Source organism: Pimephales promelas, chromosome 6, assembly GCF_988280905.1.
Source record: "Pimephales promelas chromosome 6, fPimPro1.hap1.1, whole genome shotgun sequence".
NCBI lineage: Eukaryota > Metazoa > Chordata > Actinopteri > Cypriniformes > Leuciscidae > Pimephales > Pimephales promelas.
In genome coordinates this window covers 19887983-19914794 of record NC_142774.1, presented here as the reverse complement: position 1 = coordinate 19914794, position 26812 = coordinate 19887983, and the positions used below count along the sequence as shown (strand labels likewise).

The 26812-nt window shown below is 39.2% G+C and overlaps 2 protein-coding genes across 6 annotated transcripts in view; both read left to right on the top strand.

Annotated features, from left to right (window-relative positions):
* The first annotated feature begins 1055 nt into the window (after positions 1 to 1055).
* Positions 1056 to 3812, top strand: LOC148978536 (E3 SUMO-protein ligase ZBED1-like). The gene is made up of 3 exons (XM_089132240.1): positions 1056 to 2049; positions 2509 to 3128; positions 3249 to 3812. Exons 1-3 carry the CDS (start codon positions 1188 to 1190, stop codon positions 3729 to 3731), a joined length of 1965 nt encoding a protein of 654 aa, XP_088988366.1. The 5' UTR covers positions 1056 to 1187; the 3' UTR covers positions 3732 to 3812.
* Positions 3813 to 9183: 5371 nt separating this feature from the next.
* Positions 9184 to 26812, top strand: part of zc3h13 (zinc finger CCCH-type containing 13) — an 81939-nt gene continuing 64310 nt past the window's right edge. For 4 of the 5 annotated variants that reach the window (XM_089132239.1, XM_039672436.2, XM_039672435.2 and 1 more), the window contains exons 1-9: positions 9187 to 9325; positions 11137 to 11330; positions 11488 to 11597; positions 11691 to 11805; positions 11898 to 12009; positions 14285 to 14412; positions 25299 to 25343; positions 25472 to 25650; positions 25736 to 25936. In XM_089132239.1, coding sequence (XP_088988365.1) covers positions 11175 to 11330; positions 11488 to 11597; positions 11691 to 11805; positions 11898 to 12009; positions 14285 to 14412; positions 25299 to 25343; positions 25472 to 25650; positions 25736 to 25936 — 1046 coding nt within the window. In that variant the 5' untranslated portion in view covers positions 9187 to 9325; positions 11137 to 11174. Of the gene's footprint in view, positions 9326 to 11136; positions 11331 to 11487; positions 11598 to 11690; positions 11806 to 11897; positions 12010 to 14284; positions 14413 to 25298; positions 25344 to 25471; positions 25651 to 25735; positions 25937 to 26812 lie in introns of all 5 variants that reach the window. The other variant, XM_039672437.2, reaches the window with a different exon arrangement.

Below are 26812 nucleotides of genomic sequence, written 5' to 3'. Positions count from 1 at the left end.
TTAACATTACAAAAACTTAACCAATGTAATTGACATTGTTTTACTAATTCTAATGCACAGTTTATGTCTCTACATAACTGTTCACAACATGCACAACAGGATGCATGTTTTTTTAAACAAGTACAATCTCACTTCACTGTAAGTCATACTCCTTCAACCACCCTGGCATTCTACGTACCCTACTACTCTTCCTCAGATTCAATGTCACTGGTGGTGGCAAGCTCTCATTCTGAGTGGTAACAGGACCAGTAAAGTGAGTTAATTTAGAAACATTCCATTTCTTTTTGTCACTCAACACAAAGGTACTCTTTCCGATTTGCTGCTCAATGCTCAGGGGTGGTGAGAACTGAGAAACACCCTTTCTCACATGCCCAGGCTGTTTCACTCTCACCTGGTCTCCTAGTTTGAAGGTGTGATACTTACCCCGTCTTTTGTCAGTGTATTTCTTACTCTTGAGCTGCTTGTTACTCACAGTCTCTTTCACTTGAGCACATTTGTCACTTTTGGGGCCAACAGGGAAAACGTTCAGCTTTGTACGCATCTTGCGATGATGAAGAAGCTCAGAAGGTGAGACGGCTGTAGTACTGTGTGGGGTAGCTCTGTAGCTTTGCAAGAACTCAGTCACTGCATGTTTCCATGGTTTCCCCATCTGTTCCGCAGAAAGGATGCATTCTTTCAGGACTCTGTTCCACCTCTCCACAGCACCATTGCCTTGTGGATAATACACGCTACTACGCATGTGACTTATTCCTCTCTCCTCTAAGAAAGCTGCAAACACACTGGAGGTGAACTGAGGCCCGTTGTCAGTTACAACACAATGTGGGTTTCCCTCTCTACTGAACACAGATTGGAGGAATGATGTGACCACCTCAGCAGTGACATTTGGAGAAAACGCTACCTCAGGCCACTTACTGTGATAGTCCACCAGACAAATGGCAAAACGACAGTAGGGCTGCACAATTAATCGAATTTCTAATCGCGATCACGATTATGGATGCCACGATTATGTAATCGTGCAAAGCCGCGATTAAAAAAAAAAAAAAAAAACTGCGCGCTTAAGAGGCGTGTTTAGATCATGTCACGTTGTGACAGACAAATCAACACTTTTAATAATAGTCTGTAGGCGTGTCCTTATCAACGTTCTGACAGTTCACTGTCACGTCTGTATCTCGTGTAATGTTAATTTAATGAACATGTCTGCTGATAAAGATAACGTGCAAAGTGTTGTTCAGAAGAATCCGCCACTTGAAGCGAAAAGAAACGCGACATCAGTGGTCTGGAATTATTTCGGATTCACTAGAGATGACGTCGAGCAATGTGTTATACTGTGTAAGTTGTGTCGAACAGCTGTTTCTGCTCCATCAAGCAACACCACAAATTTATTCAACCATTTAAAATTCAACCACAGAGTGCAATATGAGGAGTGTGTCCGGGTTAAAAAAAAAGCACCAAGTGATGCGAGAACTGCAATACAGACACCCATCACGCAATCGTTGTTTTCTGCTTCTCCATACCCGGTAGGTTCCCAAAAGCAGATCGAGGTAACTGAAGCGATCGCGCATTTTATTGCAAAAGACATGGTACCCATTAATACAGTTTGCAGTGCGGGGTTCAAAAAACTCATCAGCACACTGGACAAGAGATATGTCATCCCCTCACGCAATTATTTTTCTCAAGTTGCGCTACCTTCACTGTATGCAAAATGCCGCGAAAGCGTTGAATCAGATCTGCAGAAAATTGAGTTCTATTCCACCACGACTGATTTATGGTCCAGTAGAACTATGGAACCATATATGAGTTTAACAGTCCATTACATTGACGACGAGTTTCAACTCAAAAGCAGATGCTTGCAAACATCCTATTTTCCGCAAGATCATACCGGGGATGCGATTGCTCAAGGATTGAAAGAGATGCTGGATGCCTGGAATCTAAAGGAGGAGCAACAAGTCTGTGTCACAACTGACAACGGAGCAAATATAGTGAAAGCTGTTGCTATTAATAAATGGAACAGACTTCAGTGTTTTGGACACAGGTTGCACCTAGCAATTGGTGAGTAGTCTGCTATTACTTAAAATTTTTTCATTAAGCTAAAAATTGTAAACATGATAACACCATTATTATTTCATTGCAATATCATATGTACTTGGCTAATAATATGTAGACCAGTTTTTTTTTTTAAATCCATTCCTGGATTATAATGCATTCAGTGATTGAACAGTTTAGCATGCAACAACTTCAATGTTTTACATACTGTATTAATATAATGTTATAAATATAGATAAGTGAACTATATAGATAAGTTAACTAAATTAACTATAAATGTGTTTATACTAAAAATATAAATTGCAATATGTTATTATATAATAATGTAATATGTATTGTAATATGTAATTATACTGTAATTTAGAAATGTTGTCTGTTTAATTGTAATTAAAATGTATAGCATTAGTAAACTCTTTGTTTATGTGTGTGTGTGTGTGTGTGTGTGTGTGTGTGTGTGTGTGTTAGAACATTCCTTGAAAGATGGACGGATTGACCGTGCACTAAATGTCTGCAAGAAGGTGGTAGGGTGCTTCTCCTACAGCTGGAGACGAAGGAGGGAGTTGTCCGAGGCTCAAAAAGAGCTCAAGTTACCTCAACACAAGCTCAAGACTGAGTGTCCAACAAGATGGGGCTCAAAACAAGCAATGATTGCCAGGGTATTGGAACAACAGAGTGCCATTTCTTTTGTTCTCTCTGCGGACAGAAAAACTAGACACCTTGTCCCCACATGGCAGGATGTAGAAGTCCTTGAGGCGGTCAACAACTCCCTTTCTCCACTTGCTGAATTCACGGATGCCCTTTCAGGAGAGCAATATGTAAGTGTGTCATATGTTAAGCCTGTTCTTCATTTGTTCAACAACAAAATCTTGGCAGAGAAAGACGGAGAAACAGAACTGTCAAAATGCATCAAGAAAAAAATCCTGGACTACCTGAATGAGAAATTTGATGTTCCAGTGACTCAAGAGTTGCTTGACATGGCTTCTGCAGTTGATCCCAGATTCAAGCTCAAGTATGTCAATGAAAACAGAGTTGAAGCTGTCAAGTTTCGTTTGAGAACTGAAATGGCATCAGTATCTACAGTAAAGGTAATAATCTTGTTTCATTCTTAGTATTAATTTAAAATGAATAAATAGTCCTTACTCTTCTAGAATACAACATTATATTTGATTAGTTAAACTACATTTTTTACTTTGTTTAATTAAAAGCCTCCACCATCTGTGACCGTAAGAGTGGAAGAAGCAGATGACCAAAATGCACCCATTGCACCAGCACTAAAGAAGACCAAAAAAACACTGGGCAGCTTCTTTAAAGTGGATGAGGACCAGAGGCCAGCATCGTCATCTCTCTCCAATGTCCAAGACATGACCATTACTGCTGAGCTACAGTCTTATTTTCTCTCTGCTGCTGTTGATAGTGAAGAGGATCCTTTGGTCTGGTGGAAGGAACATGCAAAACATTTCCCAGCACTATCCAAGTTGGCAAAAAAGTATTTGTGCATTCCTGCCACAAGCTCTCCCTCGGAAAGAGTATTCAGCACTGGAGGAAACATTGTGAATTGTTTGCGTGCATCCCTAAAACCTGAAAGTGTGGACAGGCTTGTGTTCCTTGCCAAAAATCTTAAAAATCCTAACTTGATGTTGTTGTTCATTCCTGAAAAATTGAAGTATTTTTTATGGCTTGTGTTCTAGGCCAAAATACTTGATAAGGCAATCGCAGTTTTTTTTCTTTCTACAGGTTATCTTGAGTTTTGCCATTGTTTCAATTTTAGTTTTAGTATAACAATTATATTATGCATACAATTGCATATTTGTACTTTTTTTATTTAAAGAAACCAAACCAATGTATCGTTTACATTTGTGGCAATGAGAAAAGCAATAAAAGTTTTTCAGGAAGAGTAATTTCAGCTTTTCAGTTTGTTTATTTTTACATAAAAATATGGCATGAAGTTGCTTTAAACATGGTAAAGCTATTTAAAACATCAGTCAATGTAAATTATGATAATCGTAATTAATAATCGCAATTACAATTTCAAAGGAATAATCGACAATTATGATTTTTGTCATAATCGTGCAGCCCTAAACGACAGTCAGAAGATCCTCTCTCAAATGGTCCAACGATATCGATCGCTAGTTTCTCCCATGGCCCAGACGGCAAACTGACAGGCTGAAGAGGAGCCGGAGCTGTTTTAGCCGATTTATCATTCAGTTGACATGTTAAGCAGGAAGAAACAGCCGATTGCACGTGAGCATCCATCTGAGGCCACCAAAACAATTCACGCAACCGTTGTTTCGTTTGAACAATCCCTTGGTGTGTCTCATGTGCTAGGTTTATCATTTTACAGCGTAGTGTAGAAGGAACAAGAACACGATGTTCACCTCTCCTCACTAGCACACCATCCACACACAGTTCATCCCGGATACGAAAGAAGGGCACCAGAGTAGGATCCAGGTCACAGGATTTTTTCGGCCAGCCCTGCCCGATTCGCATGCGCAGCTGAGTTAACTCTGGACAGGCTTCCGAAGCAGCTATGAAATCCTCAGCAGACAATGTAGGCAGCCCATTAATGAAAGCAACCATTTCTGGCTCCACAGCACTATCATTTTCTGTCTGTAGTGGCAGCCTGGACAGACAATCTGCAGCACAATTAAGACGTCCAGGTCGGTAGATAACGTCATATGTGTAGCAAAGCAAACGTGCCGACCACCGTGCGACCCGCATACCGGCCCGGCCAATTCCTTTGGTTGCCAACAGTGTAGTGAGTGCAGAATGATCAGTTCTGAGCGTAAAGTGTCGACCCCACAGATACGGCCGCCACTTTTCTACGGCCCAGACACACGCCAACGCCTCCTTCTCGACCGTAGAGTATTTTCTTTCGGCTGCGGTAAGGGTCCTGGAAGCAAACGCTACAGTCCTTTCAACACGGTCTGGGTGTATTTGCGTCAAAACCCCACCCAGGCCATAGTCACAAGCGTCTGTCGACACTATAGTGGGTAGGGACGGGTCAAACAGAGCAAGCACTTGACTTCCAGAAAGCAGTTCTTTCAGCTCTTTGAAGCTGCGTTCAGCAGACACGGTCCAGGCAAACTTAGTATCTGACGTATCTCTAAGTAGCGCACGCAACGGCTCAGCAACAGAAGCAAAGTTTGGCAAAAACTTGCTGTACCATGAAATCAGTCCCAGAAATGAGCGCAAGGAAGCAATATCGTGCGGCGCAGGAGCGTCAATGATCGCAGACTTGTGTTCCTCATCTGGAAAAATTCCATGTTTGGAAACAACGTGTCCAAGTAACTTTAAGGATGACTGGCTGAACGTACATTTGTCTTGGTTCAGTTGTAGTCCTGCGTCTGACAAGCGCTGCATGACTGAGCGCAGTGTTGTATCGTGACTTTCCTGGGTGGCACCATACACTATGATATCATCCAGGTAGTTCCTTACCCCAGGTATGCCTTTCAGAACAGTTTCCATCATCTTTTGAAACGCCGAAGGCGCGGAGGCAAGGCCGTACGGAACCCGGCAGTACCTGAAGAGACCATCATGCGTAATAAAAGCTGTGATGTCCCGGCAGTCCTCGTGTAAGGTAAGCTGATGGTAAGCAGCCGCTAAATCAATTGTAGTGAACACTGATGAGCCGCTTAGTTCACTCAAAAGCTCATCAATGTGCGGCAGAGGATGGCTGTCAACAATCAGGGCCTTGTTTGGCTCGCGCAGATCAACACAGAGACGTATTTTACCCCCTTTCTTTGTGGTGACAACAATAGGTGAAATCCACGGGGATGAATCGATTTTCTCAATTATGCCATTTTGCAATAACGAGTCCAGTTCTGCAGAAACGGCTTGTCGCACAGAGAATGGAAGTCGACGAAGCTTCTGTCGAACTGGAGTAGCATCAGGTTTAACTGTAGGTTTATGAACAAATCCTTTCACGCTCCCCACAGAGGTAACTGGAGCAGGAATAGTTTCACCAACAACTGCATGTAGTTCGTCAGGGGCAGTAACAGTGCCAAAATGAAAAGAACAGTTCAAAGCTCGAATTAAAGGGTTAGTTCACCCAAAAATGAAAATTAAGTCATTAATTACTCACCCCCATGCTGTACCAACCCCGTAAGACCTTCGTTCGTCTTCGGAACACAAATGAAGATATTTTTGATTAAATTTGAGAGCTGTATAACTACCACATTGGCTCCTAAAGGACTGCCTCTTGACGGCCCAGAAAGTCAATGAAGAAAATGTTTAAATATCCCAAGTGACTACCGTGGCTCAACTATATGTTTATCAAGCGACGCGAATACTTTTTGTGCGAAAAAACAAACAAAAATAACGAGTTTATTCGACTATTTCTTTTCTTCCTTGTAGGCCAGAACGAGACTTCCTTAGATTTCCACGACGCATGCGCGAGATTTGCGATCTGCTCACATCAGCTTACACCACTTCAGATCGCAATTCTCGCGCATGCGTCGTGGAAATCTAAGGAAGTCTCGTTCTGGCCTACAAGGAAGAAAAGAAATAGTCGAATAAACTCGTTATTTTTGTTTGTTTTTTCGCACAAAAATTATTCGCGTCGCTTGATAAACATATAGTTGAGCCAGGTAGTCACTTGGGATATTTAAACATTTTCTTCATTGACTTTCTGGGCCGTCAAGAGGCAGTCCTTTAGGAGCCAATGTGGTAGTTATACAGCTCTCAAATTTAATCAAAAATATCTTCATTTGTGTTCCGAAGACGAACGAAGGTCTTACGGGGTTGGTACAGCATGGGGGTGAGTAATTAATGACTTAATTTTCATTTTTGGGTGAACTAACCCTTTAAGTCCATGCCCATCAAAGCAGAGCCACCTTTCACAACGTAAAAGCAAGCAGTGGTTACCTTTTTATTCAGCGAGACGTCCGCATGTAAGCATCCTAGCACAGGAATATCCTCTTTCAAGTACGTCACCAGTTTCACTTTAGGAGCGGTAAGAGAACAATCCGAAAAGTGTCGCTTGTACACAACCGCAGGCAGGATTGACACCGAAGAGCCCGTGTCCACGACTAATTCAGTCTCAACGGAAGCTCCATTTGGCGTAGTAACATGAATATTGCACAAAAGTTTGTCTGTAGAAGTATTCACGGTTTCAGTCAAAAGAACGACCACTTCAGGGACCACTTCCCGAACATCCTTAGAAGAACGGCAAACTTTAGAAAAATGTCCGGTCTTACCACAAGTACGGCATTTGGCTCGAGCAGCTGGACAATCGGCAGCATTAGCCAGATGATTTGTAGCTCCACAACGGTAACACGCGCGGCTCCCCCGCCGTGTAGTATCAGCAACAGGTTTTGCTCTGTTAGACTGTTCAGCACGCTTTTTCCAATGAAAGGGTTTAGAAGCCACGGCCTGAACTGGACTTTGTGCCGTGAGCATGTCCGAATTCGAGAGCGCTTGTTCCACCTGACACACAATGACAATAGCTGTGTCCAATGTCAGTGTTGGTTCCATCAGGAGTCTGTCTCGCACTGCTGGGGCATATGATCGTTCGACCAGCTGATCGCGCAACATTTTACTCTCTAGATCACCATAAGCACATGATGAAGATAATTCCCGCAAAGCAGACAGGAACTGTGAAATGGTCTCGTCAGCACGTTGAGAACGCTGGCGAAAGCGATGTCGAGCGACCACAACATTCACCTTTGGAACAAAATGATCCTCCAATGCTTTCATTGCATCTGCAAATGTAGTTCCAGTATTAGGCAACGTGTAAAACAGCCTCTGGCCTTCAGTACCCAAGCTGTGTAGCAGGATGGCACGTTTCCTGGCATCAGGCCATGAGTCTCCGGTAGCATTAATAGCAATCAAGTAATTTCCGAACATTTTCTGCCAGGTAACAAAAGGAATCGCAGGCTCACCACTGCATGGCAGAAAAGATGCAGGCGTAGGCACAGAAACCATCGTCGCCAATTTGTAGTGTTTTGTAGTATAACAAGCACAAGACGAGATTAATTCCTTCGAGGCTTTTTATTCAACACATGGCCAGCCTTACTGAACTCCACATACAGCTCTTATTCTTTTTCAGTCACTTCAACACTTAGGCATTACACTGCCACCTTGTGGTTAACTATGAACACCACAAAGATGTATATAAACATAGGTAGATATGTATGTTGTTTTTGTTTTTTGGTGTGTAAAGATCAAAATGTTTGGTCAACCGGTTAATTATTTATAATTAGTTGAAGATGGGGTAGGACTGAATAAGCTTATGCTTCTTCCTACTTCTTTTCGGACATGTGTAAGTTAAAATTTTTTTGTTTTGTTTGTTGGTTTTTTTCCTACATGTTCGAAATAAAACTTTTTCATTAATTCATTCATTCATTCATTCATTTAAATAGCCTTAACCATGGTATCAAATTGATTATAAAAATATGGCTTAATTTTACTTTTGTAAAGGTTGTGAAATTGTTTTTAATCCAGGTAAACAATATAAACTATGAGAAAAGGCCCTTACATCATATTTAAGTCTGAGGCTATGGCACATAATAATTAGTTTAAATCCCTAGTTACTTTGGCCAATTAGTGTCCTGCCTTCTCCATAAACAAATTTGTGTTTTTTTTTTTTTTTTTTTTTTTGAGAAAAACTCGTATTAAGAATCTTTATATTCGACTGGATGCATGTGAAAAAGAGTAACACTGAATTAAATACAAAAGTCTGTTTGAAGTTATGTAGGCTATAACTAAGCAAGCAATACAGAAACTTTAGTTTGCCACCAAATACATTTATACCAGTCATCAACAGTTTTAAAGACATTCAAAGAAAAACATTAGCACAAAAAAATAAAAATAAAAAAATATCAATGGGTTGGAGATATCTCCATTTTTATAACAAAAAAAATCAAAAAAAATTTGGTCTCATATGGTAAATCTTACTGAAGTCTAGACTGTCTATGTGACAAATCAAAAGTAATCTAAGTTGAACGTAAAGAAAAACGTAGAAGAACGTAGTCAACATACTACCTAAAAGTAGATCAAGTAGATTACATTACTAACTACATTTTCCATGAATATTATATTTATTTTATTTATTTTTGAAGGAACGGCTTAAATAAAATCTAAAACAAACAAACAAAAATACCTCCACTTTCCCATAATCCTCCTCTCTCAGTACTTCGGGAAGCTGTTGTGTGCAGGTTGCGCTGTCTCGCCAGCATCATGACGGCGGCCAAGGGGAAGATCGCTTTGCAAGACTTTTGCATGTGATTAGGAGTTTATCCCCTACAGTCTGTGAAACTGGACTTGACGCATCATTCATATTCGGGTAAAGTTCCAGTTTGTATTTGTTTACGGGTCAATCAGCAGCCGTTTCAGCGGGGTCGTGATCGAGGCTTGTGCTATCAATGTAGGCCGCGCGGCATTATATGCGGCTCTTACCGTGGCATTCTGCAAATTAATGACTGCTTAAAACACGCAAATGTTTATAAAACACATTTTTAGTGAAACCTCGCATGCCTTGCTGCTAGTAGCTATAATTGTTAATTCACCTTATAGAAAGAGGCAGACAGTCGCATTTGCACGCATGTGACTCATGTGCTTTATGAACTGGGCTCCCACGGTCACGGAAAATAGGAAGGAACGAACTATCAAATCATTTAAAAATTGTAATCTTCTTTTTTCAGACAGATGTTTTTTGTTTTTAATAAAACATTTAATTCGTGGAAGTTTGTTGTAGTTTTGTAGACGTTTGTTCATAAATAAAAAGATTATAATTGTGTAAATATCATTTTAGGGATTGGTACCTGATATAAATCTTTCTCAGCAATATTTGTAAAGTAAAATAAAATCACGCAGTAATCATGAAGGACTGGAAAAGTCATGGACATTCATTGTCTGGTCAAAAAGTGTGGAAACCCACTCACTACATAAGAAACCCACTGAACTACATACGACAAAACAAATTAATTATATTGTGTGAACAATTAATACAAAAAGCTAGATCTGAAACTGAAACTATATATGTTATCATTGTTGTTGCCATGTTTCACTCCCCTTCCAAGTTCCAACGTCACAACACAGGAACAAGGACTGTCCCATCTAGAATTTATTCAATTTAATAGAATTTCCCACTTGTAAATAAAACTGTATTTGGTCGTTCATGTGCTTGGAAGTCACCATTTCCAGATTTCAGACTCCACTTGAATGGCACAATAATATAGGCTGTAGGCTGAGGTAGTTAGATATGAATGTGACCTTAGAATTAATGTAATGTAATTCATCCAGTGTTGTAGTTGAGAAAAAGAGTCAAGACCAAACCAAGAAGAGACTTGAGTTTAGCCAATACAAATACATGACATGACTCAACAGGCCATGTTTTCTTGGTCTCTAACAAAGCCTAGGCTATAATTTCTTTGTCATTGTCATTTAGACTAAAGCTATATTAGGGCACCTGTCTTTAATCTCTTTCTTGACAAGACCTCAACCCTCTTCTGGTCTTATTCTTGACTCGAACTTGACCATCTTCTGGTCTATTGGCGCTTTTCCATTACCAGTAGCAGCTCGACTCGCCTCGGTTCGCATTTCGCTTCGTTTTCCATTGCAGACCGTACCGCCACAAATAGTTACCCGGTCGTCATAGCGACGCCTTTCGTTCCTCATTGCCCTATCAAGTTCTCGCTGGATCCTCTGTTCGGCAACCAAACAAAGGACAGTCTGCACCTCCTCCTTTGACCATGGCGTATATTTTTTCGAGTTGCCATAATAGTGGTAAGTTTAGTAACAATCTCTGGCGAAACTATTTAAAAATGGCGGGGTTATTCTGGATACTCCATCTGGTGCATGCAATGATGACGCAGTGAATGGTGATGATGCTCTCTGACCAATTAGCAGTCGTTATTGTTTTCACGTCACATTTTAGTATTGGCTCCGTCAACTCACCTTATCTCGCTCAGAACATCGCTGGAGGTGATACAAAAAAAAAGGACCCGAAAGCAGGTACATGTACAACTTTTACACAGGGAAAAACCAAACAAAGGCGAGCTGAGCCGAATCGAGTCGAGCTGGTACTGTGTAGTGGAAAAGCACTTCATGTGACTTGACTCACTGAGCTGGTCTTAATTACAACACTGCATTCAGCTTCAAAATGCTGGTGCCTTTTATTTGCCATTTTTCTAATGCAGCCCTGCAGAATGTCCAAGATCAGGCGGAAGGTTACAGTGGAGAATTCAAAGACCATATCGGACAGCAGCACCAGTAGTACGACCACCCCCTCCCGCAGGCCCAGCGTGTTTGAGAGACTTGGGCCCAGCACGGCCAGTAATGCAGCAGAGGTATGGATACTCGTCACCTACTATTGAGCAATGAAAACTTGGTGAACTGCCCACATAGAAACTATTTCCGGTGTCGAGGTAATAATTGTTTTGGTCCAGGTGCCCTTGTAAAGTGTATAAATGCAACAGACTGTCCCACATTTGTCTTCCCTTGCAGACTCATTGTAGAAACTGGTTAAAGACTGGGAACTGCAGTTACGGTAACACGTGTCGGTACACACATGGAACCCCATCACGAGGAAAAGGCTTCTCTGGAACGTTCAGCAGGTGAGATTCCATTGAAGAGATGCTGTTTCGTAAATGTACCTGCTCAAATTCTTGGCCGAATGCTTGACATTTTGCATGTGTGCTACCCTGCAGGTCAGCCGAGAGGCCCCCTGGGGATCTCAGGGAGAGGATGAAGAATAAGAGACAGGATGTAGATGGTGACACACAGAAAAGAGACGCAGACGAACCCACTTCACCTACAACCAGAGTAGGCTACTCTAACAGCTTAGATTTGGTTGGACAATTTGCCTTTGTTGATTGTTTTGGTTGAGTTCTTTGACTTTTTGTTTCTCTCATTAGCAGCGAGATTCATCCCGAGGCAGACACAGGGAGAAAGAGGATATTAAAATCACAAAGGAACGCACTCCTGCTAGTGAGGAGGAGACAGCAGACTGGGAAGCCAGTCGTGAAGGTGAGGACTCTACAAATTACCTAAAAAAAAAGAAAGATGTATCCATCTGATTAGAAGACATTTAAAGGGATAGTTCACCCAAAAAGGAAAATTCTGTCATCAATTACTCACAGTCGCAAACCCGGAATACTTTTTTCATCTTTCATCATTTTAAAAGCTTTTAAAAAATAATTTTAATTGATACTCTATCTATCTTCTGAACAGACTTGATCACTTTATATGAACAGTTTTAATTTAGGCTTTAATTCGCATATAAACATTGATCAATGCACATACATAGAGCACATAAAATATGGTAAGTAGAGCTGCACGCCTCTTGAGAATCACTTTTTTTGTTTCAAACAGAGATCACGAATCGCCCACAATTCTGAACAGACAACTAAACAAAAAAAAAATATTTTAATAAAAAAAAAGATCCAATCAATGACTCGCTCATAAAGACTTCACGATCCCATCAAGTACATTTTCCATACATTTTTTTTAAACTGTCCCTTATTGCCACTTTCTGATGTAACAATGTAATACAATCTTTATTTGAAGCAGTTTGTTCAAAAGGCAATTAACTCTATTTTGGTTGCTACTGTAGACTTTAGTGTTTATATCTGATCTATAAACCTTTATCCCAGTACTGTTAAAATGTAATAATTATAACATAGAAATAATGATACTGTGTGGTTGAAAAGACTGCTTTTTTCCTTTACATGTCCTATACATATTTGTCCAAGGTTTAATAGACATAGCTGGTTCAATCGTGTTGGTTAATTAACACGATTAATTGTGCAATGGCAAACTAAACTTGCTTGACACATGTGAACAAAAATTGTTTCTTGATTGTCAAGCAAACATGTTAAAGCTTCCATCTTTGATGTGCTCTATGAATGTGCTTTGATCAATATTTATATGATCGATTAATCGGACGATTATTTTTTCGATTAATCGGATAATAAATTATATTTCATTTTGTTTGTTTATTATAACTAAATAAACCCCTAAATCAGGGTTGTGCCGAGCAGGACAAGGCCTTGGTGATCTGATAATCACTTTTTTTGTGTGTTCTCTGAATTAAGATTTTTTAATTTAGACTAGATTTTTTTAATTTAGACAAGGGCTGCAGCAACTAATCGATAAAATCCATAATGACATTCGTTGACAACGATTTTCATATTCGATTTTATCGATTAGTTGTTGCAGCCCTAGTCTAAATTAAAAAATATCTTCAGTTGTGTTTTGAAGATGAATTGTTTGGAACAACATGAAGGTGAGTAAATAACAGAATTGTTATTTTTGGGTGAACTTGATGGATAATTGATGAAGGGGTTTTGAATGCAGTGCCGTAGAGGGTGACATTTTTCTGGGAATCCCAGGGGATGGGAAACAAAATCACTATGCATCACGGCATTGGGACAGGAAGGGAAAAAATGTCAGGGGTAGTGGGCGGGACCGGGAATCGTAATAAAACCATGATACACAACTTTATACACAAATATACAGTTTCTAAATACATTTTGAACTAAATTCTATTTGCCCCATCTCTTTATGCTCTCCTGTTTGCTTTGGTGTGGCTAGTAAAGTGAATGACGTGCTCCACACACCCGTACCAGTTTGTGGCTGTAATATACATAGCCAGAGACTATTTATATTTGACATAGCTGCCAACTCTCATGCATATTGGCCGTGAGACACCCGCATTTGATTGGTTTCACACGCCACACCCCCGATTTCTCACGCTAAAGTGTCAACCTGGTCGGTCAAATGCCTGGAAGATGAGTTTTTCTATATATCTACCTGTTGAGCCACACGTGATCGAGTAGTTATGCCACAAATTAGTTAAATTCTCACGGAATCTAGAGCGACCGTGCACGTGAGACAGAGATTGTGCTTCGAACCGCCTAGTGTACGCACACGCACACATGGCAGAGAGGGAAAGCGAGCGAGAGACCTCGCGAGTGTCATCCAAGCCACCCAGTTTTACAGTTTTTTATTTTATTTTTTTTTTTACTGCAACTGACAGATTCCGGTCTAAAAAACACAACACAGGAGTGGGAGGGAATAGGAGTCGTTCTTCTGGGATTGGGACGGGATTGGATGTTTTTTCGTGGGATTGGGACGGGACAGGATTTTTTTTTGTGGGAGTGGGACGGGAGAGGTTTGAAAATCCACTCTCGTGCCGTGTCACCCTCTACAGTGCAGTCTTTCCTCTTATCACAGGTAATGCTTTGTTGTCTCCTTGCCATTTGTTTCCCAGCAGTTATATATTTATCATTGATTTTACTAGATTCTGATAACGGTGATTACGATTACGAGTTATCTCTTGAAATGAAGAGACAGAAGATTCAACGTGAGCTGATGAAGCTGGAACAGGAAAACATGGACAAACGAGAGGATATCATCATCAAGAAAGAGGTATAGTGGATTGGGTTGCGTGTTGCAGAGTCTTAAAAAGTCTTAAATTCAGTTATATCAAATTTAAGGCCATAAGTCTTCAATATCTTAAATGGTATTAGAATTTTTCTTAATTATAATTTAAAGAGTTCTTACATTTGGGGATGGAAAAACAGGAATTGCGATAGGACTTCTGATAATCTGATGACTAGTGTTGATGCTCCATATTCATATCGTTAATAGCCTGTGAGATCGGCGATACACAATATTATCATGAGGGGGTGGGCTTACTTATTTTATTATTAACTTATTTACTCATTAATTTGCTTGTTTTATTACTTCATTTTATATAAGATAATCTTTTTTTAATTTTGCTAGCAAAGGGGGAAATTTATGGACACACATTTTCTTCTCATGCCATTACAGATGCAGAATTTTGACTCTATTTCTGCATGAGATGAAAACACGTTTTAAAGGGGTCATAAACTGGCTTTTTGAATTTTATTATATTGTTGTCTGAGGTCAATTTATGACGTTCGCTTGGTTTTTGCATTCAAAAACATCAAAATGAATAAGTAATAGGCTATTTTGTACCCAAGTTGTGAGCCTTCCTGAAAAACGGTCGGTTTTTGTGGGCGTGTCGCAAAATATTCTGTATTGCTCGGTAGAACGATCCGGTTTGTCATCACGAGGTAGGCATGTAAGTTAGGCTAATTAGCTATGCATGTAATGTGCGAATCGGTGGGCGGGGCTAAACCGGTCGTGTTGAAGTCATGGTTGAAGTAGGTGTTGTTCTTCTTCTGCGGGGGTGGTGTTTTAACCCCTTCGACGTCATAGTTTCCCACTTTTAAAAACGAGACGTTTTCAGAGGCTGGTGTCAATAAAAGCTTTTATTGGACTAACAAGGACCTTTTCAGTTCTCAAACTTACAGGATATTCTTATAATATGATAACCTCTTAGATGTCAAAAGCTCAAGGAAAATTTGATTTCTCAGTTCATCACCCCTTTAATAATTTCGTGGGTCAAGAAAGAGTCGGAGTTTGCGATATATGTCCTCCTACCAGTGCTCTCTTTCTGCCTGCATGCACTTCACATAAGTGCACTTCAATAATCCCAACGAATGTGGGTTAATGTGTTTTAAATGCCGGGAGAAATCAGAGTAAGGGGCAAAAATCTAGATGAGTCGATCGGTTTATACATAAACTTATGACTTGACTCAGATAAAGGAAAATGGGTCAGTGCGTTTACATGACCACATGCATTGTCCGTTTATTCAGAATAATTGGGTTAAGAACGTGCATGTAAACGCGCTCATTCCCTGAAAATGAAAGTAAAAACAGACTGTGCTTTTCATCTGTCGCTGCATTAATGCCACGTTCTCTCAGAGACGACGATGGATATAACGGTATAGCAATGTAGTATATAGTAATTTTCTTTCTTGCTGAGCAAATTTTTTTTCTATTATTCACCTGAGCAAAAATATTCTTTGTACCTGTACCTATAGTTAAATGAACGACAACAAACAAATGTTGAGTGCTGATCAAGAGTTTTATGCAAGCAATTTAAGGTTGTGTGTCGCGACTCTTTTCCCAAATATAGCAGGCTTCATTCAGTGATTGAAGTTTCACAGTATATAGAACCGACAGTGAATGCTCCGAGCGAGCTGTGCAGCTGTGGTAACGTTATTAGTCTGCAACCGCGGGCGTGTTTTTCCACATTCAAATATTAATTTTCACCTTCAAAATTCGAATTTAGAATATTCATAGACAGCCCTAATGCATACTGAACGGATAGCCTACACCTTAGCTATTTGCAGCTCCCTAATACAATGGCAAGCAGTTAAGTTTTATAGACGAGGGATTCGTGTTTTCCATTTGGACCCACAAACTTGCTTAGCTATATGGTTGCAAGCACATAACAGTTATAGAGCAACGTGTTTCCATTTTCAAAGTGTTTGACAATATTTCAGCAGTCAAACATTTAAAAGATGCTTTGAAAGTTTAAGTTACCATTCTTGTGAAGAGCAGGTTGCACTCTGCTAGTGGGGGAGGGCGGGGCACGTGAACTGCAGTCTCCAGGGGGGTAATCCATCGACCGGAAGTTGAAGCCTCGCGGGAGCTGACATCTTGTAGCAGAACTTCACTTGCGTTAGCATTCCCATTGACTCCCATTCATTTTGGCGTCACTTTGACAGCGAATAACTTTACATCTGAGGCGTTTGAAGACCCCATTTGTCCTTTATTTATTTCTAAAGAAACACGACAATGTATAAATAGCTCCATTACCTTGTAGATTATGTTTTGGCCCCGTAGAAGCAGTTTTAGTGAAAGTAGGCTTTGATTGCATCATACCCACGCGACTCTCTGTCGCACAGAAAAGAGATTACCGTATGGACAGGAGAAGAAGCTCGCGCAGAATCGGGGAAACGTGGAGGCAAAATGACAAATTTTAATCAGAATACCTAGCAGAATTGTCTCCTTCTCCAAGCTCATGGACGGCTCCTATTCACACTCTCCGCCTCTGCATGTTTTGGAAGGGAAATATTCAGATTTCTCATGCTACAGCACTAGAAGACAGACGGGTCACTCACGTCACATCTACGTAGTCAAGCTCTGTTTGAGTCTGCGCGTCAGGGACTGAAGTGCTAAAAAATCGCCAAAAACAGGCTTCAATTGTCTCAATGGAGTTCCAATGAGATCGCTCTGTCCATTTCTTTTACTGTCTATGGCAGTCTCCAGCAGCAGTACAGAGCTGCCCGTGAACGCCTGTCTATAAATAACTAGACTAGAAAAAAAAAACTATCGGCGAACGCGCAGCCGTGTATCGGCCGATTCCGATACACGTAAAGACCGCGAATATCGGCCCGATATATCGGCCGGCCGATATATCGATCGATCACTAGTAGAAACACAATAGTTTCAACATTCAATTGTAACTTTTAACTGAATGTGCCATTTCTATTTTGTTTGACCCTTGATGTAACTTATTGTTATTAAATCATAATTTTTAAAAAACAAGCAGTTAATTAAGAAGTCAGTAAATGAAGCATATTTTAGGTTATCTGATTTTTTTTTTCCCCCAGTGCTGTTAACCGTACAGTCTTTACCAAGAAATCCTATGAAAAATAATTTACAATATCTTCTGCAGGACCGTTCAATTCTTTACAATAATATAATATAGTAAAAAAGAAAAGTAAGCTGTTACACCGAGATGGTTTGTGAGAATCATAAAGTGTTTTTGTACAGTCAATTAAATGTGTATTGTTTAGGGCTCATTGCCATTAAAAGGTTTGAAACCCCCTGCTAAAGACAATATTGGAAGTTCAGAAGCAATAAACAATCCTTTAACTTGGATGGATTTTTTTAAAGACTACAACAAATGGCTGATAGGAACTACACAAGCTTCCTCCCCGGTTAGTGACACCACTAACCCTAAAATTTACATAAACCCCACCCCGGGAACACACAGTCCATGTTGAGAAGAGGAAGTGTTGTTGTAGTCAAGCACATTTGTGAGACAGCTCAAACTGTAGAATTTGTCTTTTCACATGCAATAGAAAGTCACTCTGTGTGCATCTCACAACAGTTCCTATACAAGCAATTAAAGGAGCATTTCACCCATTGCAACATTAATCTTTATTGAAAGTGGATCATCTATGTAGTCAAAAATGTAAAATAATTTTTTAACTTGGTGCCCTCTTGACCGAGAAAAGACAGAAAATAACCAAGGGGTGCATTTGTGTTAAAAAACTAAAGTACCCAGAATGCCACTGCATTGCACAGCTCCGCAAGCCACACCCACTAACCCACCCATCCACCGGAACAGTGCAAACAGAGAATTCACTCTTCCGTCTACAACGCTAACATTAGCTGTTACCAGAGTAAGAGTTTGAAATTCATTTCAAACAAAATGTCTAGTTAGTTGGCTGTGGCGAGCAGGACGATCGAGGGCGAGGGATGTAAGAGGACGGCGCTGCGCGAGGCCGGTGGCGTGAGTGATAATGAAAGACACCTGTTAGGCGTGCGCCGGTGCGTCTCTCACGAAGGAGCGAATGTATAAAATGGGGAGCGACGACGGCAGATCGAGAGAGAAAAAGGCCTGATTTTATGTTTATTTGTTTCTGTTGTGTGTAACGCTGGCTTACTTTCGTTTTGTAATTGTTCATTTTACTATTAAAATGTTTAAATGTTCGCCGGTTAATGCCTCTTTCTTCCCACAACAACAAACCCAGTTCACGTTACATTTGTAAACACATTAGTGAATTACTCGGCGTTTGTATTTATTTCTGTATGGTAGGGGTGGGAGATATAGCCTAAAAATTATATCACGATATTTCAAGAATATTTGCGATAATGATATTTATCACGATATAGAAAAAATATATATGAAACAATGTTTTATTGGTGATTGCAGCTGGCTGGCAGCAGCATTAATGCAAAAAAAGTATAACATAACTCCTTATCATTTTATTTTAACAATAACTACAGTAATAGATTAACAATATTAACAATAACTTCAGAAGCCTGAACAATATTGTCACCTAATAAAATTTACCTAAACTTTGAAGTACAAAATATTTAAACAAACAGCGGCAATCCAAACAAAACTTCAAAATGTAACAGTTGCCTCTTTTTTGGATTAGCATCAAATGAGGTATACCGTATACAATACCTAATTTATACAATAATTGCATAAAATCTGAACATTTAGGGAAAAAACATTTAGTGGGGAATAAATAAGAGACAATTGTAACACTAAATCTGGTAAAACTTTACACATTGCTCTTTGTATTGTACATTCATGAAAAAAAACAAGGTAACAAATCAAAAGGATTAATTATTATATAGCCTAGTCTACTATAAAATTGGGGCATGTTTAATGAGGCAGCAACATATGATCGATAGGACAGAACAAAGGCTATTAATGACAGAACAAAGGCTATTAATAATCTTTCATTGCCCAAAAGTATTATGATATGAAAGGCTCCAATATATCGCACAGCGCTTATGCGCATCCCGAGCACTGAATGATGCGCTTGAAGCAACACGGAGTCACAGCGCGCACGCGCAGCGCGCCGAGTACTCCGCACTGAACAGTTCAAAGCACAAAGGAAATAAATACTGATGCGTAGCGTCGTGTATAATATACAGTATCTAGCTATGCAATCGTTTATTGAGTCGTTTCTTTTAACAGTTTTACATTTCAGTTACTGTGCGCGTGATGAACAATAGTGCTCTAACTCTAGTGTTGTGCTCTAACAGACACCTGGCCGGTAGAAAGTAACATGATGATTTAGTTACAGCAATAAAGTCCAGCAAGATAAAGTTGTTTTATGCGAAACCATAGACCTTTTATTTACAGATCAAATATAATAATAGTAACATTGAATCATCTTAGAAAGAGTTTAATCGTGTTGACTGTTGTACCCGAACTGCGGAAACTCTGAAGGAAGATTAGGCAAATGCAAAATGTACGCTAGTAGGGAAGTGGTGAAACGAGTTTTCATGCATATTTGACAAAAAAAATAAATTCTGTTGTTGGAGATCTGACCTCTTGTACTCAAACAACTTCCATACTATTGAAGTAGCTCCCTTTTTATGAACTAAATCTTAATCTGATCCGGAGGCTGACATGCTGCTGTGTTGTTGTGCGCGCGCGCTAATTAACGTAAATACGCCATACGTCATCATATCATCAATATCGCGATATGACAATTTTTTATCATGTAAAATTTTATACCGGTATTATCGTGGACGGTATGATATGGCACAGCCCTACTGTATGGTGAATTACTGCATGATACCTGGATGTTCTGAAGGCGAAACTATCACAACACAAACGTCCGTGTGCTCGTCTGATTCAGAGATTTCCTCCAGGAGAAATTGCCATATTGATTTCAGTCTCTGCAAGTGAAGTCCCACCCACTGATCTGTAATAGGCCTGTGGGTGAGTGGGTGCCACACCCTTGAATAATAATGAGCTAATCATTGTAGTCTGTTGACATTTCAATGAAATGTGACTTCCTGCTTATCGTGACGCAAAATGACGATTTTTACGTCACGATAAGCAGGAAATAAAACACTTAAATCCTTATTTCTCCCATCTCGGGGGAAAATAAGGGGATAAACCATGACCATTCAAAAATATGACTGGGTTTCTAAAGATACAAAGCTTAATGCAAATGGGTGAAGTGACCCTTTAATGGATTATCCTGACATAATATGCTAATTGAGGATGGTTAACTCCACATCAGCAACATAAATTCATCAACTAACCATTCAGAGATGTCCTGTTGCATTCTGCATGTTGTCACTTCTTCATAGTCTCTCCATCTTTTTCTGACTGCGGTTTAAACATAAAAGGCAGAAAAGTTTTAACTCCGACATCAGCAATCGAGCTCAGGGTGGCATCATTTAAATTTAATACATTAATGGTAAAACGAGCCAATTATCGTATTGATATCGTCAAATGCATCTGCCATCGGCGATATCTCATACTATTGTTGATACACGATACTATTGTCTGTCAGCACAACCTTACTAATGACTAAACTTCAGAATAAGGGTGTTCCGTTAAAGATTTTTGGGGCTGATTAAGATCATTGGAAGCAGTGTTGGCTGAAAAGATCATCAATACCGATCACTGAATTAAAGAATTCTATTGTGTATAGGGCCGTAACTAACGATTGTTTTGATAATCGATTAATCGGACGATAATTTTATAGATTAATCGGATACAAATACAATTCGATTTTTTGTTTATTATAACTAAATAAATCCCTAAATCAGGGTATTTATGTGTAAAAGTGTACTTTAAAACCACTTAACTGTCACCGTCCCACAGGTGGGACGTTTGCCACTATATTTTTAAAACAATAATGTCTTAGTAAATACCTTAAATAATATTGACAAACTATATATCATTTGAAAGCTTACAATCTCTAGTTTCCATATTTGGTGACTGATTTTCAAAATATATTACATAGGAGCCATAATTTATCAATATAAAACAAGAATATTTTCATACTCATAAGGCGTGTTCAGACCTTTATTTTAAAATAGCAGTAAACATGAAAAATCATGAAAAAATGGTAGATACCTCAGTTTGTTTTCATGCCAAAAGTTCAAAAGATAGAATCCATTCAATTATTTTGGAAAAAAAAAGGTCTGAAAAGTTTGAAATATCAAGAAAAAAATAATAAATTCACCATTTGTGACGTGTCAGCTAGCTATGACTTACATGCGTGTTCTTTGTATGTGTTTCTTAGAGGTTCAATTCATATCAAAATCTGCCAAACTTCCCATGCTACTTCTGAATAGGATCTCTACTTCAGAAATTGTATGAAAATTGTGAAAATAATGGTTCATATCACTCAAAACATGAATGGAAATGCAGACGCCCTTATATGGGCAGTAATGAAGTCTGATTGTGCCCTAGTGAAAAAGTTTGGTACTGCGCTCAAACAAAATCTTACTGAAAGCTCATTTTTTGAGATATGAACCTAAAATTTGAAACACAACTTGTTCAGATTTTTGTCTTTGATTTTTCTGCCATTTTAGAGTAGCCCAGGTTTTGAAAATATATATTTTATGTAAAATATGAATAATTAATATTTTTACATTGTACATTTCCATAAACTCAAACTTCTATAACTTTTTTTCTGTTTCACTGTCTTAATTTATTTCACTTCTACAAAAATCTGCCAAATGTCTTCTTTAAAACAAGACCAATCATATGTCTATATTCCAAAGCATTCTTGAATTACAACCATTTAAGTTCGAAATGTGCATTTTCATGTCTATTCAAAAAAGGGGGGGTGACAGTTAACAGGTTAAAAAGTGCAAAAGCCACACGTTGAGTTTTACTAATATCAATATTTGCATTGTTTTTAATAATAATTGCTGATGGCAAGTTGACAACCATGATTAAATCCAACATATGTTTTAAAGGAGAACTCCGGCGAACAATGAACCTTTGGTCTAATACAACATCGGTACGTAGTCAATCGTTCTCTGAGATTTGTGTTCATGATAATTGAATGTAAAGAGTTTTATCTCTAAAAACTGTTTAGTGTATAATGCTAGTAATGGGGGCATTGACTAAGTAAAAAGAAATCGCTAGTTTATACCACTAACAAGGCTCAAAATAGCCCCACACTAACGCAGTAACATAATGATGGTCCCTACATGCAAAACGAAGTATTGAGAACTTTGTAAGTGTACAGACCGTTTAATAAGAAGATACTTTATGAAGACAATTCACTTCGCGTATACAGACAGGAGCCATCTTAAAAAATTGATAAGTCGATAAGTCGATCCCCGAACGCTGTTCATACAGTTCAGAAGTTCGCTGAGCTTCATACAGTTCAGATCACTCAGCACGACGTTCGTGGTTTGACTTATCGAAACTTTTTTAAGATGGCTCCTATCTGTACACGAAGTGAACTGTCTTCATAAAGTATCTTCTTATTAAACGGTCTGTACACTAACAAGGCTCACATTTTTATTTATGACAATTATTTTTAAAAAATCACAACCAATTTGTATGATTTCCAACATGTAAAACTGACACACCAACCTCCTGCACAAGTGCACAAAGGGGTTCAAAATGTTCTATTCATCACAAGAATCAGTAAATTACAGTTAAATACAGTTGGGATTATGAGTGACTGACATGACTCCTGAGCGGATCTTCAACCATAATTTAGCAGCCAGGACTCGGGGCTTCCGAACACCAGGCTAAACCGTCCGTCCAAAATGTCACGGTCATCGTGCACGAGCTGCCCAGCACAAACATCCAAACTTTCTGCCTCCTTCACTTGGTCCTCAGTTGTGCAACAAGAGGTGAGACGACAACAATCCGGCTTTAAATTCTGTATATTCGGCAGTTTCTTTTCCAACAACAGACCGAATAGCTTTTCTCACGTCTTTCTCCGCTGCCATTACTGAACTCAAACTGACGCGCTTACAACAACGTCATCGTTCTCAGCCACTCCCTCTATTCGCTGATTGGTCCTACAAAAAGTTGATTTCTGGAAACCTAAGGATATGGAGCGATCCCAGACGTAGTACTGAAGTAAAATGAAATTGAGCGGAAGTGCGTAGGAGGGCGCAGCCAGGCTAGTAGGCTGCTGCTTTTGGGTTGTTTTCTGTGCTCCAACTATATATTTTTTTATAAGGCTATACCCTTCTTGTTTTGAACTTCATGCATGTGTATTGAATGTTAAACAAGTACATCATGTAATGATAACAAGACTGTTTTATATTGGTGATGATGTGTAGCCTACAGAGGCTTTAAACAGACAGTGAATGAGAGATATCAGCAGAGCGCGTGCGATTACCTGCGTCTGTCTTTGAAGTCGTGAAAAGGTTGGCGTGTATCATCATTTTACCATTCACGTCACAGGTACTATTTCCCATAAATGCGCGTCAGCAGCAGCGTTGGTCAGCATCCCACAGCGCGTGGAAGCCGCGGTGAAATAAAATCACAGAGTCACGCATTGAATCAATGCCATATTGGTCTCTAAGTGAAGCATCAGCTTCAGCGCCATGCGACGCATTGCTGCTCAGCTGAGCCTTGAAAAGTGGAACTCAAAGTTAAAAATATTTAACACCTTCATTACATCTCTTTTAATGAATCAGCTTTTTTGAACGTGTTCGTTGAATGAACGGTTTAATGACTCGCTTAAAGTCCGTTGTCATAACAATGTGCGCGCTGAGTGAAAGCCTTTCAATGCGCATATAGACAGTTTAGTTTCGGTTACATTGGTTACTGAAAATGTCCCCGTTTTTGTCCAGTAAACATATTTATATAGCAACAGATACATATAAATTAAATAAATAAATGCCGGTAAGGGCATATCGCGCTATTGAGCCACTCAACATTACCGCAAGGGAAATTCCATATAACCGCGACAGCCTTCGCAGAAGTGAACGTGCCAAAGAGAAATGCACTTTTCATACAGATTACATAAGCAGAGAGCGGTCTGTTTTCTTTCGTTTTGAATTGTTTTTTTTTTCAAGTAGACATTTCAATATATATTTATTTCTTAGGTCTATAAGCTTATAGGGTTTCGATTCATGAGACGAGCTCCAATTCAGGCGCCGGCACCTCAATGTCGTGATTATCTGTAGGCTAGCTATATTTTCTTCTTATTTATTAAATCCAGGCAATTGGTTGATGAAACATTTATTAAAATACAGATACAATTAATAAAAAAACTAAATTCAATTTAAAGTAAATCTTTGTGCTTTCTATTTGAATTCTCTGAAAGTTTTAGTGCCGCTTCCAGAGAACTGTCACGACATTGTTTTTTTTTTTTTCCTCGAACATGAAAAATAAAACAAAATAAATATTTTATGTTCTGGGGAGAGCTAACCCTTCATCCGGTGGGCAGCCTAGTATTACTTTTGGTTTGTACAGTCTAAATATTACAGATGTTTTGTGTCGCGTCCGTGTACCCGTGTGTATTTTCCTCATATTAAATATAAAATGCATGTGTAGAATTTTATTTTTCTAATGTCTGGATGTACTGGATTTTATTAAGGGAGTAGGCTATGGATATATAAACAGAAGTGTCAATATATTGGTATTAAATGCATTTTCTGAGAATGTATTATTTTGATGGATTTAAGTTTTGGCTAATTTACCCTGAACTAGTTTTGTGGTGTAGGTCTACATATTTTATAATGTTAACTTCAAATAATATTAATAGTTATTTAAAGATGTTGTAGCATTGGATCTGGACGGGAAGGATAACTGGGAGGTGGAAGGGGTGTGTCGCGATTCTGCCTTCTCACATCGCAATACAGTATCGTGGACCTGAGTATCGCGATTTCGATTTTATATCGTATATCGTTACAGCCCTAATCAATATAGATAGTAAAAACATGCATGTTTTCAATAGGAACCAGTCTCCAAGACCAGGACCAGTAGTTCCTCTAAGGATAGGGTAAGTTATTTAAATACAGACACAAATAAAGAAAGTCGAAATTAATGTTCATTTTAGTGTTAATTAGCATTTTATTACAGACTGTTATCTTTGGAGTTTTATTTTGGTGTGTTCTTGATCTGTCTTAGGCTTCTCCTGAGCACACCAGTTCTAAGGGTTCACCCTCGTCCCGTAAATCCAGCGGCTCACCCAAACATAGAGCAGGGAAAGGTGGGAACTCCGGCAAGAAAGAAAAAAAGTCCTCCACTTCCTCAGTCATCTCCTCTCCAATCTCTGACCAGAACAGGATAGAGGAGACCGATAGCAGGTTAAGAAAATGATATGCATTAAGTTGAACTTAAACATATTTTTATCATTTTAAATACTAGACTGCTATTTACTTTTTTGACCAGGTCATCTAAGAGTGTCCATGGAAAAAGAAAAGGGCCACGGACACCCAGTCCACCTCCACCTGTCCCTGTGGAGAACCCAGTGATTGGGAAGAAACACAAAAATAAACACAAAAACAAGGAGAAGTCTGAGGACAAACCTAAAGAAGGCAAAGAAAGAGGACGAGATGTGGAGAAACACAAAGAGAAAAAAGAAAAGCGCAGGTATGGTTGCCTTAAACAAATCCACAAAACATAAAGTTTCATACATTGTAGTTTTATTAAAAGTGATATTTTATCAGTCTTTCTGCAGTATCAGCAGGATTGCATCTATTTTGTACTATTTGATAAATGGCTGCTTTGAAACCTTCCTCCGCATATTTGTGTTTCCACTCTGAGTATATTTATATTTACAATGTTTTTTGTAGTGTTGACAATTCAAAGACATATCTGTTGAGGTCAAGGGAGTGTGTTCCCAATAGTGCTTGCTATGGTACCAACATTGGAACAGATAATCATGAAATACTACTGGGTTTGGTACTGACTACTGAGATAATAGTATCGCGACCGCACTAATAGATTGTCATAAGCTGCTTTTTGTCTGGCCATTGCAAGCCAGGGTTAACAATGTGGTGCCAATAACCGGTGCCAATAACCTTGGAACTGAGAGGCTAAAATCAGGCTGTGTTTCCACTGTCGGGCCAGCCCTGCAGCGCTACCCTAAAACCGGTCCTTAAAGGGGTCATGAACTAGCTTTTTAAATTTTGTTATATTGTTGTCTAAGGTCAACTTATAATCAGGGATGTGATTTTTCCGGATTAATCCGGAATTCCGGATTTTCCGACCTGAAAATGTGACCTACGTGAATCATGCAGATCTGTAAAAAAAAAAAGAAAGAAAAAAAAGAGGGGGACGGGTGTCGGCAGCCGGAGTGAAAAGGAGAGAATATGAGGACATAACCCATAACTGGCTGACGTGCGTACAGAAAGTTCCTTTCAAAGTATCAACAAGGACGTATTTGCGTTCAGCCAGAGAATGTCTAATTGGTTCATTCTAGGTATATTTTCCTGCTTTTTTGTCCTTAGCCAATCACATGCCTGT